Genomic DNA, 16,152 nt, shown 5'->3' with positions numbered 1-16,152 from the left:
AGTTACGTTATAGCTATCTAGAGTGAGCTTTTTGTTGAACTCAACATGTTTGATGAAATGCCTCTTACCTTTTATAGTATCCAATTGTGCTTGTGCATTTCTCGTTTTAGAGTAAAGCTTTGATTTTGTTATTTGTTTCTCCTTGTAGGGAAACGAGAAGCTAACAAGATGCTGCCACAGCGGATGAAAAAGGCTATGACAGACAACCCAAAGAAATTAGCCAATTTGATTGACCTCGTAAATCTCCCTTCAACACTTAGAGAATTCATGGGTCAGTCACAGACTTCTCGCTTAGGTTGTTTTAAACGTGTCTGGTCTTACATCAAGGAAAACAATCTCCAGGTATTAACCATATTAGTAAGCCGCATCAATTAGAAAATATCATGGTTGATAGCTCTTCCGTCCCATTTTATATTACATTGTTGAACTTATTTTGAAGTTTAAAATGTTATTTGACTTGCATATAACATTATTGATCGTTGAAGAATGTTAAATTAATGGTTGTAGAGTTGTTTTTGATAAGAGGCGGATTCATGATTTTAAGTTTATGGGTTCCGGAACACAACCCTTTTGATTATTGGGTTTTGGATAGATTACATAAAATGGATTTCGTAACACAAATACCTGAATTGTGCGAAAGTTATTTTTTTTTTCCTGCTAAACCCGTAGCTGAAACTGTAGACACGCCTGGTTTTGGTAGAGAACATCATATCAAGGTTTAAGTTTGAATAGTTTAATGAATTTGAATTTTTAGAAAGTTGTAAAAGTTAAATGGAATGGTGTTAAACATTTTGGAACATATCAAAAAAGGAATAATTGCCATATAAATCAGGTAAGAGGAAGTAGTTACTTGTATTTATATATTTATTATTAAATGATACTCTAGCTGTTTAGAATCTGCTTGTTTGATCATTGGCATGGTTTTCTTGCAAACAATGTTCTGAATTTCTTCTAAGATAGAGTGAGATATAGCATTGAGACAGGCGGAAAGTTAGCTAAGCAAATAACATTAGACTAATGGGTATATATGTTTGAGTGTGTCTGTAAATGACCATTGCTAACCTATATCTACTCTGGACCGCGGGGCCAACGCTAACATGTATAGATAACAGTCAATCACTTCTGCTATTGGCTTAGGCTTATGTATAAGTTTACTCTATTTCTTACGTCAGCAAACATATTCTTTTTATCAAGCAATTTTTTTCCTGATGCATAGAGGAAATAGCGGTTCATTTTTCCCTTCATTTAGTCTCTCATTTTTTCTCATGTTGCGTAAAATTTGCGTCCACTTTGATTTTTAGATGATTTCACTTTTTTGGCTGTGGTTGTGGTGCATACGATTTGTTGACATTTCTAATAGGTCTGTAGGAAGTTGTTGTAGATATTTCTCCCGTCTATGTGCTTGAAATATTACATTTGATCAGTTTTAGACTGAACTGCATATGGTTTGGCTTTATTGTGACTTTTCTGTGATGTTCTGCTTTTAGGATCCAAACAACAAGAACTTAGTTAATTGCGATGAAAAGTTAAAGAGTATCTTGTTGGGTAAGCCCCAGGTTGAGCTTACTGAACTACCAACACTGATCAAGCTGCACTTCCCTAAGGCACCAAGATGATCAAGTTTGTTGTAATGTTTGGTTGATGTGCTTATCCTTGATTTTTTACTAGATTCCATGGATTTTATGAAGCACTTAGATTACACATCTTGGTAAAAAGGCTTGCTTGGTTCAAGGTTCTACAAGTAGAAACATGTTTCATCTTCTGTGGATCTCCGCAGTTGAGACCATATCTCTCTGGGTAATTTTTAATTGTTTTGGGTAATCTTTATCGTATCTCCTTTTTATCTGTATCACTCTCTTTACCATTATGAGTTAACCAGGCTTCCTTGATGAACTTCATATTAGGAATGAGACTGTCTTCATCTTAGAGATTGTTGATAAACTCTGGCTCTTTCAACTATTGTGATTCATTCTTGGAATGCTTAAGCTATTGATGGTTAAGCAACATGCCACACTTACTGTAGTACTCTTTCTACAGTAAGAATGTTACAGCATGAGTTACACAAATATTACACCTGTATATTTGTGAAAATATTTTGCACATTATTCAGGGTAATATATTGTAATAGAAACCTGATTCGTGATTTTATAATGGAAACGCTGGAAACTAAATGTAAGAATTAACGAACGCTCTTAGGGTTGGTTAGGTACTACAATAAGTCCTGGATAGGTGTAATACATTGGCAATATGTTACATACTGTTGGTCTGAATGGCAGATATAAAGGCTTCAAATAGAAAGTGCGTTTGTTTTGCGGTCGGTATGGCTCTTTTGCATTATTCATGTACAACTGCGGTGATCCTAATCATCGTATCGATTCCTCACAGCTCAACCACAATTGCACTGGCCGGGAATCAAACCCGGGTCTGTACTGTGGCATGGTACTATTTTACTACTAGACCACTGGTGCTTGTTGTTTATTTTGTTTACCATAACGTGCTATAGTAGCTGTGAAGGCCTTTCGTCGATTGACCTTTCTTTCTCTCTTCCCCTATGTGATCGATCGAGCTCTCGTAATTGATAGCAACCCCCTTGAGATTTATCGACAATAGATACCAAGCAACAATAGATACCAAGTCCTTTATGGCTGTGAACTAAACGATTTTGAGGATGAATAATGAATAAAAAGTTACCCCGATGTATACTCGCGCACTCTTTCATGAGCTGGACTCGAACTAGCATCTCCGAAAGAAGCTATTGTGCTGGAACAACAAGCACCCAATTTGCCTCATTTTTCTAAAAAAATTCTTGAAACAGGAAGAGGCCAACTTAAGGTGCAAACAAGAAAGATATGTTCTTATTTAATAAGATGATTTAGGCATGAAGAAAGTGATCTTAGGGTGTGAAGGGATGGACACTCATCCCTGCCCGAATATCGGAGAGATTACTTTCAGGGTGTGAAAGGATGAATACTCATCCTCATCGAATATCAGAGAGATTACTCTCATGGTATAAAGGTTCATACGGCATATAGAAGGACAAATCCACGGTAACATACAAAAGGAAAAATTTTCAACAGCATATAGAAGGATCAACTCGCAATAAAATCGGATTAAGGTGCAAAGGGACTTAAATGTCCACATTAAGATTGAAAAATTACAGATCCTTTTAAGGGCAAACCCACGAAGAGGCCAACTTAAGGAGTAAAGGGACTTAAACGTCCGCCTTAAGATTGAAAAATTATAGTTTCTTTTAAGTGGAAACCCACGAAGAGGCCAACTTAAGGTACAAAGGGACTTAAACGTCCTCCTTAAGATTGAATAATTATAGTTTTTTAAGGACGAACCCGCGAAGAGGCCAACTTAAGGTGACTTAAACGTCCACCTTAAGATTGGAAAATTATAAAGCTTCAATCCGAAGGCTTGGTGGACTTGTTGACTTTGACTAAAACACTTGGCAAACTTTGAAGATTTGGCGGACTTTGCAGATATCCGTTTGAAGACCAACAAACTTGAAGATTTGACGGACTTGAAGACTTGGCAGGCTTTGATGCTTTATTTTGAAGAGCGGTGGACTTTTAAACTTCAACTTGAAAAATTAGCAGACTTGAACACTTCAACTTGAAGACTTGGAGGGCTTGAATACTTCAACTTGAAGATTTGGAAAGCTTGAATACTTCAACTTGGAAACTTGGAGGACTTGAATATCTCAACTTGAAGACCAGCGAATTTGAGGACTTCAACTTGAAGACTGATAGACTTCAACTTGAAGACTTGGAGGGGCTTAAATAATTCAACTTGAAGATTGGCGGACTTAAAGATTTGGCGAACATGAAGACATAGTAAATCTCTGGACTTCAATATAAATACTAGGCATCCTCCTAAAGTTGTTCCATTGAAGAAACCAATTTACCATGGAGGGTTGCCTCCTTTAAATCAAATGAGATCTAAAGTTCAACAGAAGAATGGTGTTTCAGCTTGAATTTACATTCCTTCATACTTCATTCGGACAACAATTGGGGCAATATGTATCTTTTGAACTTCTGCGACTGAACTTAGAATAAAACTCTAAGCTGCCTATGTATCTCAGTGAAGAGGATCAACTCATACAATAGCTCAGAATGAGTGAGTTTTTTAAGTGTCCTAACTTTGCCTAGGCCGCCTCTTTCGAGGTTTTCAATCTAGAGGTCTTTTTTTTGGACCGTACACAATTTATACTCTTGTGGTCTAGGAGTAACATGCAGTTTATGCTCTTGCATTAAGGGGCGTAGCAACTTGCAATTTAAGCTCGTGTTTTGAGGAGCTTTGTAACTTGAAGATTTTGCTCGAATTTGAAGAGCTTTATGACATGCAGTTTAGGCTCATACGTCTAGGAGCGTTGTAATTTAAAGATTTAGCTTACAATTCGAAATGGTTTACAAATTTAAGACTTGCTCAATTTTGAAGAGCTTTGCAACATGAAGTTCCACTCGAATTTGAAGAGCTTTGTGACTTGAAGATTTAGCTCAAAGTTGAAGAACTTTGCAACTTGAACACTTTCCTTAAATTTGAAAAGCTTTACAACTTGAAGACTTTGCCTAATTTGAAGAGCTTTACGTCCTGGAGTTTGGCTCGAATTTGAAAAACTTTGCAATTTGAAGTCCTTGCTCGACTTTGAAGTGCTTTCGACTTGAGTCTTTGCTTGTATTTGTAGAGCTTTGCAACATGAGCACTTTGCCCAAATTTGAAGAGCTTTACAACTTGAAGACTTTACTCGAATTCGAAGAACTTTACACCTTAAAGATTTAGTTCAAAATTGGGGAGCTTCGTGATAAACAATATATATGCATGTACCAAGAAGCATTATAACTTGTAATTTAGGCTCGTGCGTTGAGGAGCATTGCAACATGCAGTTTAGGCTCGTGCATTGAGGAGCATTATAACTTGCAGTTTAGGCTCGTGTTTTAAGGAGCATTACGACTTGCAGTTTAGGCTCATGCGTCAATGAGCATTTCAACATACATGGACTATTCAATTTCATCTTCGGATGAATACTTGTCCCCATTCTCAGCATCCTCTGCTTCTATTTCATCATGAGGCTCAAAGCCAGGAAACCTTTGATCTTCACTTATAGCTAGGGCTATGCATTTGGATCGGATATCCGAAATACGATCCGATCCACTCTATTTCGGATTTTCGGATTTCAAATTTCGGATTGGATACGAATTGTGTTTTATGAAATTTCGGATTTTCGGATTGGATTCGGATTGGTATGATTTTAATCCGATCCGATATCCGAAATTATATGTACCTATATAAATACACACTAAAATTTTAGGGTTATGCTTATTCATTTTTCACACACCCCCTCACTCACTTAGATTTTTCCGCCTCTCTTGCACCTCTCTTCTCTTCAGTGAAGACTAAAAGAGTCTCAATGACTCAAACTTCCGATTTTACTTTGATTTTATGTCTCTTTTTTCCGCCTCTCTTCTCTTCTCTTCTGTCTTTTGTGTCTATTTCATGTTCTATTCTTCAACTTTTGATTTTATTTTGATTTTTTTGTTTGTTTTGGTAGATGGAAGATGAGATAGAGACACTGAATGAACTTTAAATTGTTGAAAATTTTTGTGACAATCCGATCCGACAATCCGAAAAATTATCCGATCCAAAGTTTAAAATCCAATCCAATCCAATGTTAATTCGGATCAGATTCGGATTGCCCTTTTCAGAATCCGAAATTCGAAATCCGAATCCGAAATATGCTAAATCCGATCCAATCCGATCCGTGCACAGCCCTACTTGTAGCCATACTCAATTCCATATCATGTGCACGAGTTGCTAGTTCTTCAAATTTTTTAGGCTTTATGCCTTGTAAGATATAGCGAAGACTTCAATGCATGTCTTGAATGCACATTTTGATGCCAGACGTCTCACTAAGGCGATCTTTGCAGTTGAGGCTTAAGCTCCTCCCGCGGTTGATGAAGGCAATAACTGGCTTATCCCTTCTTTGATAAATGTTTGTAAGTTCGATCATGCTTACGATGCGTCTTGTGCTATAGAAACGATTGAGAAACTCTTGCTCTAACTGCTGCCAACTATCGATAGAACCAGGTTCGAGATCTGTGTACCAATCGAATGCATTACCTTTGAGAGAACGAACAAACTATTTGACAAGATGATAGCTTTATTGCATGTTTTGACGAAATGTGCCACATGTTGCTTGAGATTTCCTTTTCCATCAAATTGTTGAAGCTTTGGAGGTTGATATTCAGTAGGTATCTTCAAGTTATCAATCCGTTATGTGTATGACTTTGCATATGCGAGGGAAAATTTAATCGGAGGATCAATTTTTCTTCAATTATCCCCATGATGAAGTCCTTCAACTGATCAACATGAATTAAACCTTTCAAAGAAACTTGGATCTCTTTGACCATGATCGTATGCATCGTAGTGGATTCTCCCTCTTCTTTATATTCGAAAAGCTTCACAAGTGCTTGAATTGATTTTGCTTCTGCTAAGCTCTTGATCTCACTTGCTAACTTTTTGATGCGAGTATCTCAATCCTCCATATACTTGGTCAACTTCTCAAGTGCATTGGTCAAATTTGCAAGTGTTTTTTCCATGGTCGAATTGTTAGATCTTGTTCTTGAACTTGAAAAAGAACAGATGAGAAGTAGAGATCGTCTCACTAGGCGTGCCAGAATTTGTAGAAAATAAATTGCGTCGAGAAAATAAAATTAAGACCGAAAGATATTGCGACAATCATAGTATTTTATTTCAAACAATATGAGTGTTACAATCTCTATGATTCCACTGATTCTTTTCGAGCTTAATCTTGAATTTTATTTTACTCTAATCCAAGTGTTTGAGGTCTGATCTTGATCTTGACGTATTTTTAATCCAAGGGCTTGCAGTTTGTTCTTGAATCTTCGTCTTGATCTTCCTTAGAACACTTGAATAATTGTAGCTTTTAGAGGAATCTACAACATTTGATCCACGAGCTCTCTCTTGATTCTTGTTATAATTTCTGGTCCATTTTCTGGGTTATGAAGACCCCTATTTATAGTTGTGGGAGGGAAGAGTTATGATACGAACAAACTCTTTCCGACCAATCAAATTGAAGTGTGACAAAGCCGTATTTGATTGGTCAGAATATGTCACTTGCACATGTGACGCGATTTCATTGGCCTCTTAATTTGACTTGTCATGCCTTGTCATTTTGACACGTGGCATGATCCTATTGGCTTTTCCGTTTGACTTGACGTGCCACGTTATTTGACACGTGGCACCAAACCGAGCCTCTAGAAAGATGGCATCTCAGGCTTAATAAAGTGGGCTCATCACTTTGTAGTCCAATGAACTTAGACTAAATTATTAAGTCCATCTATATCGGATTTATATAATTAATCCAATTGTATTGTAAAAATAGCACGGGCTTGCCAGTTTTCAGACTGGTCATTCAAAAAGCCAGCGTTTGCAAAGTCATTGAAAAATAGCCATTATTTTGCTGCAACACGAAAAATTTCAGTGTAATATAGTGGAGATCGGTGCACCTGTGTATGAACTTCCAGCATATTATGCTGGAACTGCAACACGCGGAAGTTCTAGCATAATATATTGGAGATTGAAACACTTGTGTATAAACTTCCAGCATATTATGCTATACCAGTATATTATACTGGAACTCCAGTATATTAGCTGGAAGTCCAGTATATTATACTGGAACTCCAGTATAATATATTGGAGTTCCAGTATACTTATGCTAGAACTCCAATATAATATACTAGAGTTTCAATATATTATACTGGAATTCTAGTATATTATTCTGGAGTATTTTTTCGGATTTTGAACAATATTTTCGTTCAGATTTATCTTTACATGAAAAGTGACTAAATTTCAATTATTTTTGAAACTATTACTATTTTTGAATGACCACTTGAAAATCTGACTATTTTTGAATTTCTCCCAATTATATTAACCCAATAAATTTATTTGGATTAATATATGTTGAATTTAAAATATAGTCCAAATTAATTTTTGAATTTAATTCTGCTAATTTTTACACGCCTACAAGTTTAATTTTAAATTGTTTTTTACTTTAGTGGGAATCAAATGAAAATTTAAAAACCAAAAGAGAAAATGTTTTTCTTTTTTATTTTGTTTAGTGTTCGAAACAAAAATTCTCGTAAACCTTTTCTTCCTCTTCAAGCACAACCACGTCTCTCTTTTTCCCCTCTTCCTAAAACCCTTCTCTGTTTCATTACCCTCACCGCCATCCCAATTCACAAGTTAGTTCAATTTTCTTTGCTCTTGTTTGTGCAATCCATATAGCAGAAACCCTAATTCAGAAATGTCGGTGAGTAGAATCTCATCTCGGTTCTCAAGGAATGTGTTGACACAGTGCCGCCTCTATTATCGTCAACAAAAGCAACAGCAGCAACACCACCTTCCCATCCTTTCATCTCAGTTTCACTCCGTTCGTGACATCAAAGAAAAGGTTCAATCTTTTTGCCCACCCCCAAATAATCTTTCAATCACCTTCCCGCCTTTTCTGGATTAATTAATTAATGAATTAGGGTTTTGCTAGGGTTTTAATTGCAACTGTACTTTAGCTGTATAGCAAGATTAACTTGATCTTACTTTTAGCTTTGATTGTATCTACTAAAATGGTACCTTTTAATGGGTTGCTGCAAAATTTTTATCTTGGAAAGTTTTGGACTTAAAACTATATTTGAGTTATTAGCAGCACTGGCAACTCTCACATATAGTTTAGTAGGAGGATAGAAGTTAAAATATGCTTGGATTTCAAAGAGTGTAGATATAACGATTTTGCCTTTAGCTTACTTGCAGTATGTAATTATATTCTTTTATATCCCAAATGAACTGAAAATGCAGGACAAGGCTTATGCTGGGTAAAATGATTTCTAATTTCGAGAAAAAAAAAAAGAATCCTAATTGTGTCATTTCATGGTTAGCAGTCAAGTTCGCTGAAAAAACAATGATAATATGCTCGTCTATAACATAACAACAACAAACCCAGTGGAATCCCACAAGTTGGGTCTAGGGAGTGTAGTGTGTACGCATACCTTACCCTACCTTGTGCAGCTAGAGAGGCTCAATTGAAAAATATGCTCGTCTATAAAAAGATCTGCGGGCAGTGATTTAATGTACATTCTCGAGCTTGTAGTGGTTTTCTTCTTATAACATCGTATCTCTAATGCTTACCTAAATGGTGCTGATTTTGCTGACTGTGTTTTTTTATCAGGTGTCTCTACTACCTGACTCTGCCTTGCAATGGTTTGGAATCTCATCCTCTGCATCACCCCAACCTAATGAAAAAGAAACATCTCAGTCCCAAGGTGAAGGAGGAAGCACAACAGAGAAAGCTTCAGCCTCTGCTGATTCTCACATTCAGGATGAGAAGGATGAATCAGGTTTTTATATGGCATATCATTATAACATGATTAAAAAAGCATATTTGTTACCTTTTTCAAAAAAAAAAAAAAAACATGATTAAAAAAGCATAAGTAGAAGACATACTCAAGAAAATGCTCATTTGGATTCAGATATAGATGCGGAGGACCTTTCTAGGGATGACCTGGTGAAACTTGTGGTTGAGAAGGAAGAACTCCTGAAGATGAAAGATGATGAGTTTCGGAAATTGCAGGATAAGTTTCTCCGTAGTTATGCAGAGATGGAGAATGTCATGGAGAGAACTAAACGAGAAGCAGAAAATTCCAAGAAGTTTGCCATTCAGGTTAGTCTTGATGAGCGCATACTTTGCTATGCAGGCACACAATTAAACTTTTTTATGTTCTAAGTTTTACTTCTGTTTCTCTCATGTTTTTGTATAAATAATGCTGCAGAATTTTGTGAAAGCCCTACTAGATGTGCCTGATAACTTGGGCAGGGCTTCTTCCGTTGTAAAAGAAAGCTTTTCTAAGATTGATGCATCTAAGGACACAGTTGGAGCCATGCCACTTCTGAAGACACTATTGGAAGGTGTTGAGATGACTGATAAACAGCTGGCAGAGGTACAGTCTTACCCTTAAACCGTTGTTCTCTCCTCATTTTATTTACTGTGGATTGTGGAGAGCAAGTTTGTAGAACTTCAGCTCTTTATGCTTTCTGGGGGTGCAAAGAGGGAGGGTAACTGAACGTGTGAAGCCAATTGGGATTATGATGTTTCCTCTGTCTGGTTATGAAGTAAAACAGCAGGGAGAGCAAGATTTTTCAGTTCTTTCTAGGATAGATGAGTCAACTTCTATTTACTAGTAATATTTATTTTCTGTTCAATCATGCCAAATAATTTTTTCCTTCTTCCGATGTAATTCCCTTTATGTACTTTTGCAGTACCTTCTTGGAAATAGCTTTAGTAAAATACCATTTTTTAATTTAAAAAGTAGAAATAAATCTTAAATACTCTATGTAAGAGAAATAAACAAATGAATGTCTCTCTTTATTCTTGGCCCTTTTGATTTGCAGGGAAAATAAAAGCAAAATCAATCAATTACAGATTTTTTTTTAAAAATCACATACTTATCCTACACTCGTCTTTAACAAGAATAAAGGACTTGTGTTCAAATATCGAACCTAATGCAAGTGTAACAACAATTAAGTCTAAAAGCAAAATCAATCAACTAAAGGTTCGTACCCATTCTCTATCCAAGCACGGGCAGGACATAAAAGAAGAGAAAACAGAAAAAAGTAGGCTGGGCCAAGATCCAGCATAGAGGGGACAATACTTAGAAACAACACGTGGGGAAGCAAGAGAATGCTTTGTGTTTTCATACCTTCTTCCTGCCCTAATAGGTCATTTCCTTGCTTACACCCTTTCATCGTTTTGTTAATGAAATAGACATAGATGTCTCGACTGCTGAATTCTTATTCTGCAAACAATTCAATTCTCACGCTTACCCCTGAGTGGATATTCATCTCTAGCAAGAATTAAAAGAATTTTGACAAATATAGAAGTTAGTGCGAGTGTAACAATAACTAAGTCTTAATCCGAACTAGTTATCTCCCAACTAGTTGTTTTTCAAAATGAGTGTTAATCCCAACCAGTTGGAATCGTATGTCAGTATGCATCTGTGTAGATGTGTATACATACTGTTCTTAGCTATGTCTGATTAATTTTGGGAGATTGTAGGTTTATTGAGATAATTTTTCTTCACGTGATTTTAGGTCTACCTCATTTGCTTTTACCACCTTCAATTATCATACTGTCTATCATATTCAAAGTTGATAGTCGGGTATACGTGAAACACTGGCCAAATATCTCAGGCGTGATATGCTCATTTTATGCTCTATGTTGCCACTCGCACCTTCTACTGAGTGGTCTTTGCTATAGCTATAAACATGCCTACCTCTGGGAAGACACAATAGTCGTTAGATTCCATTAGCTTTAGCCATTGACAATTGACCATTTGCGTACGGGTTATTTTGTTCTATTTCAAACTTCAATGGTGTTTTTATACCACTTGTTGAGTTCCAGGGGGTATTATAGTTGCTCAATGTTATTATTTTTTGCACCATGTTATAGGATTTTTAATCCTTTTTGCAAGTAGGTTATAGATCTTACTAAGTTGCTTCTTTTGGTTTGCTGTGTTAATTTTTCAGGTATTCAAGAAATTTGGTGTTGAAAAATACGATCCTACTAATGAACAGTTTGATCCAAATAAGCATAATGCAGTATTTCAAGTACCTGATCCTGAAAAGGCTCCTGGCGTGATTGCTGTTTGTCTTAAGGTATTTTTTAGCATTTTCCTCTCAGTTCATGTTATTTATTTGTTATTTCAGTCTTAATTTGTAAAATTCCTTAGCAAAAACTTTAATACATTCCTGATCCTTCTCATTGAAAGTCAAATGAGTAGCAGACAATTTAATTGGACTTCTGTTTGCAGCCGGGGTACACCTTGCATGACCGAATTATTCGGCCTGCTGAAGTTGGTGTGACAGTAGCCGTGGAGACAGAGGCTGATCAAAGTACAAACACTTAAATGGGTGGCTCACTACTGAGGCTTTAGAGCTTGGAGTAGACAAAGTCCTTGCTATTTAAAATCGGAAACATTTTGCTCCAGGCAATTTGAGTTCTAGATCTTCCTTCAGGGGAGGTGTTCATTGTGCAGATGTTAATCTATTGGTCTTTTTGGTTTGACGTTAATCCAGAGTTGTGTTAAATTGGAACATTTAGAAGTCTCTGATTCGTAAGGTATTCTTATTGCGCGTGGAGCACTTTCTTTCTCCACCTCTTTACCAATACGCAAGTATTGTTATACGTTTTGAACTTTTTAGTGGGGATATAACTTATTCTGCATGAGACCCACGACTTCTGTTCTTTGCTAAGCTGGAGCTCTGAATGGAAGAAGTGAGCATTATTTTTCAGCTTATGGTGAAGACAAGGAAAAACACGTTCAGCTTCTGCTTTGATAACGAATTTCTTGTATTTTTGTCGGTGTGGAAGTTAGCTGCTCAACAATATAAGCATTGCACTCAGCCTAAAAGATTAAGGCATACATGCACTTGTTCTCTTGTATTTGGATATGGGGAAATTTTTCACTCGCTGACCAAGGCAAAAAGGATACTAGAACACTCTGTAAACTAATCTGTGGAATTAGCTATAAAGAAAAGGGAAAAGATGTAGAGTAGAATGATTGCTACTCTGACTGAGCAAGTAATTAACTCAGCGAAACTGGATGTCACTTGTGCAATAGATTACGACATACATTCCTTATATACAATGAATTGTGCAAAAATTATTCCAAAATTACAAACCAGGAAGTTGTATTTGTTACTCCTTTCTCATTGCATATGTAAGTCTTACAAGAATTAATAACAGTTTGAGCAATATATCTCCGTGTGAATGAGCTCTAACCATGACTTCGCGGATCAGAAACTTGATGGACCTTGCGCGATTCAGCACTTGTATATTGTCCCACAGCACGAGAATAAGGTATTGATTCTTCCCCTCGGGCAAGGGCATCCACATTCTCAAGCAAATACTGTCTTGGAAGGCGGCCAACGACATTACCTTCCTCATTTCCATTTTTATCCAGGAATGCAAAATGAGGGATACCCTCAACTCCAAACTCATCAAGCTCTTGTTCCCACTTTGTGTTATCCACATTCAACATTACAAAATTCACGCGGTCCCTGCATTAACAACATGAACTTTGGTATCACTTAAACAGGAAATGAGAAACTTGTGCTATTGGAAAAATGGTGCTCTCTCTCTTAGAAGAATAACTCAAAGATAAATCTATTATAGTAATAGGAAAAAAGAAGTTGGGTTATAGGGGGTCAATAACAACAAAAAGATTTACTTGTACTGCTGTTCAACTTTATAGACATCCGGAGCTAATTCTCGACAAACTTCACACCAATCTGCATAGAATTCTACAACAGTAGGCTTTCCATTGGAAAGAGCCTGCATGGGAAGAGATCGAAAAGAAAATTTTCATCAAATTTAGAAACAGAAAACATAAAAGAAACTACAGTTGAAACGACTCAATAGTGAAATATGTATCTGTGACTTAGAGGGCAAAATAAAAAAGACTCTGATGTAAGCTTACATTTGCTTAGGGTAGGGGCGCGGGGTATTATCAAATTATGCAGGAATAGTGTTGCGTCAACTAAGTAGATTGAAGCAGCGGAGAAAACTGCTTCAGTTATATCAGCTAACAACTAGATACCAACATCCAACAAGAAATCACAAGACTGAAAATTTGGTAACTGGGGAAGTTTGGACGTAAATCATACGTTTGTGGGAGTATGAGATGCAATCTAGGCTATGTCATAACTATCAATTTCGTTATTTTGTATTTGTAACTTATCCTTTGCATTTATCAGTGTGAACTAATTATCCGTCGGATCTGATTTGAATTACGTACATACATTTGCATTAGCATAAATACAACATCTTCAGAAGACTGCCTTAACTTTTGCTTTTAATTTAGTATCTGAAATCATGCATAAACCCCGTGTTGGAGGGCACTTTCTCTCATGGCTAGTACTAAAGCGACTAGCTTCTGCACTGTCACTTTTTTATTTTAATACAGAAGAACCCAGCTTCAGTTTACTTATCAAAAAAAAAAAAAAAAAAAAAACTAAACTTTTGTTAATACATAGCGAGGTCTAGTGAGTATGAAGCTGACTAGATCCCTTGTTTCTGGATTTGCAGTATTTCAATTGATACAAAATAATAGGTAAGTTCATGTCCCTCTTAATCAACCGCCTACAAACTTTTGTTATAACATTGGGGCACCGTGTATCTCATTAAATCCAATCTCACTCTAGGATCAAACATGTAAGCATTTATAATCATTTTATCCGAGAGAAGGTAGCTCTTGGCGAGCTCATTGTCCATCAATTTTCTTTCTCATTGCCAGCTTGTTGACACATTAATGGAAAGCCATTATTATCTGCAGAGTTTCTTAAAGCAAACTCTAATATATGCCTTCCCTAATCAGCTCAGATTGAGGGAGGGTACCAATAGAATTATTGTGTATTTTGAATTATCCTTGCCTTGTAGTACGTTTTAATTATCTATGTGAAGTAAAACATTTTCATTGTACAGCATCTATTACCTTCATTTGGATGATAAGCTTCCTAAAATCTTAATAGAACTTATAAATTAATACAAAAGCAAAATACTCCTATGTATCCTTTTTACCAGAAAAACTCTAATTGCAACTCCATCTAACTGTAGAATACATGAATGTCCAGGTCCTACCCACATATGAATACACAACAAAACAAATTTATCATAAGAAATGATGATCATGCTTGAACACTAACCTCTTCATATGGCAGAGCCGCAGCCGTGATATCCTTCAAAGAAGGAATACCTAAATCTACTCTTTGTGAAGAGAAAAGTCCAAGTGCTGCAAGGACAGACACTAGTGCTACCCGCCGATTGAAGTCTTTGGTCGGATATTCAGGACCAGAAGATGGAGCAGAGACTTCAGCTTTACTAATCTCAGTGTCAACCCCTGAAGACTTATCCTGCAGAGCAACACAGGTATACTGGATTCTAAACAAAAGTACTGCACCAAACACGAATAACATTCAAGGGGATACAATCACTATAGGTTTAGTCGACACTGATAAAGCTGAAACGCCAATTGAAACTATGTATTTGTATCAATATCAAAGCTAGATTGCACCACTAGCTATACTTTCTATGTAAACATATCATCTCACTAGCAAAACTTCAAACATTAATTCCTTTCCTTTTTGTGCGGGAACTGTAAGAAAGATAGTGTTGGGCTCAACCAACCCAATGATATTCTTAACCTGGTGTAATATTTTTTGCTTTCGGTTTTCCCTAAAGTTCCTCACACCATTAAGGGATTCCTATACCTTATATGTAGCTTCCCAATCTTTTTGGCTACCAATGTTTTGGCACACCCAACAAATAGAGTTTTCCAAACATAAGTAAATTATTAAAACTATTTTTCTTTTTCATGAAGTAATAAATGAATAAACAACACTCCTATCAATTAACAACAGTACAAATGAATGCTTCCCTCAACATGGAATTTTAGGGGTTGCTCTATTACTTCATTTTTCTAGCACACTATACAAAAGAATCAAATAACGGTAAAGGGGTTTGATGGAAACAATAAGGAAAGTGAAAAGATTAAACCTTTACAGCAGATTCAGGTGGGTTGGAGTTCTCTTGGCAACAGTCGCCTGTTTTTGGGTCAGTTTGGCAATATATTCTTTGATACTTGCCAACATTTTTCAGCTGATAAATGGAAGGTTTTACAAAGTGCAAAGACTGATGGGATCTAAAATGGAACGGCCTCAGTTTGTGGAGTCCAATGGGACTTGAAGCTACCCGAGCCATGGCGAACAAACGAAATCTTGGGCTGTGTTACGTAAAAAAAACTCTCTTAAAGACTTGAGTTAGTGGACATAGATTTTTTTTTTTTTTTTTTTTTTTTTTTTTTTTGGTTTTTCGAGTTTTTGGCCAATATTGCCCCTTATCTTTGAGGGTAAGTCTATTCTGGTCCCTCAAGTATAATCCTGAACATATTTAGTCCCTTAAGTATGCTAAATTGGAGCACCTTTAGTCTCACTTACACAATGTATTACCCAACTCTGATTCATGAAGCAAATCTTCTGCTCTGAAGTAAAACATTTCCTCTCTTTTTATTGGACAATGCAAAT

The 16,152-nt window shown here is 36.4% G+C and overlaps 2 protein-coding genes across 3 annotated transcripts; one reads left to right on the top strand and one right to left on the bottom strand.

Annotated features, from left to right (window-relative positions):
• Positions 1-111: 111 nt before the first annotated feature.
• On the top strand, positions 112-12,494 carry LOC107821938 (protein GrpE-like). 2 transcript variants are annotated; one of them, XM_075222403.1, is made up of 6 exons: positions 112-342; positions 9,245-9,413; positions 9,546-9,736; positions 9,846-10,013; positions 11,599-11,727; positions 11,883-12,494. In XM_075222403.1, exons 1-6 carry the CDS (start codon positions 169-171, stop codon positions 11,976-11,978), a joined length of 927 nt encoding a protein of 308 aa, XP_075078504.1. In that variant the 5' UTR covers positions 112-168; the 3' UTR covers positions 11,979-12,494. The 2 variants fall into 2 exon arrangements, with proteins under 2 accessions (XP_075078504.1, NP_001313016.1); NM_001326087.1 differs by lacking the exon at positions 112-342 and adding an exon at positions 8,162-8,476 and having other exon boundaries at positions 11,883-12,172.
• Positions 12,495-12,671: 177 nt separating this feature from the next.
• On the bottom strand, positions 12,672-15,868 carry LOC107821939 (thioredoxin-like protein HCF164, chloroplastic). Its single transcript, XM_016648412.2, has 4 exons — positions 15,626-15,868; positions 14,776-14,982; positions 13,302-13,405; positions 12,672-13,131 (listed from the first exon to the last, which is right to left on the bottom strand). Exons 1-4 carry the CDS (start codon positions 15,827-15,829, stop codon positions 12,849-12,851), a joined length of 798 nt encoding a protein of 265 aa, XP_016503898.1. The 5' UTR covers positions 15,830-15,868; the 3' UTR covers positions 12,672-12,848.
• Between the last annotated feature and the right edge of the window lie 284 nt (positions 15,869-16,152).

This window comes from Nicotiana tabacum, chromosome 10, assembly GCF_000715075.1.
Source record: "Nicotiana tabacum cultivar K326 chromosome 10, ASM71507v2, whole genome shotgun sequence".
NCBI lineage: Eukaryota > Viridiplantae > Streptophyta > Magnoliopsida > Solanales > Solanaceae > Nicotiana > Nicotiana tabacum.
This window is presented reverse-complemented; position numbering and strand designations above follow the sequence as displayed.

Coding starts and splice junctions, on each gene's coding strand:
- LOC107821938 (XM_075222403.1), top strand. CDS start 169: ATGCTGCCACAGCGGATGAAAAAGGCTATGACAGACAACCCAAAGAAA. Junction 9,414..9,545: donor GGATGAGAAGGATGAATCAG/GTTTTTATATGG, acceptor ATTTGGATTCAG/ATATAGATGCGGAGGACCTT. Junction 9,737..9,845: donor CCAAGAAGTTTGCCATTCAG/GTTAGTCTTGAT, acceptor ATAATGCTGCAG/AATTTTGTGAAAGCCCTACT.
- LOC107821939 (XM_016648412.2), bottom strand. CDS start 15,829: ATGGCTCGGGTAGCTTCAAGTCCCATTGGACTCCACAAACTGAGGCCG. Junction 14,983..15,625: donor CACCTGAATCTGCTGTAAAG/GTTTAATCTTTT, acceptor GTTGCTCTGCAG/GATAAGTCTTCAGGGGTTGA. Junction 13,132..13,301: donor AAAGTTGAACAGCAGTACAA/GTAAATCTTTTT, acceptor TTGTTAATGCAG/GGACCGCGTGAATTTTGTAA.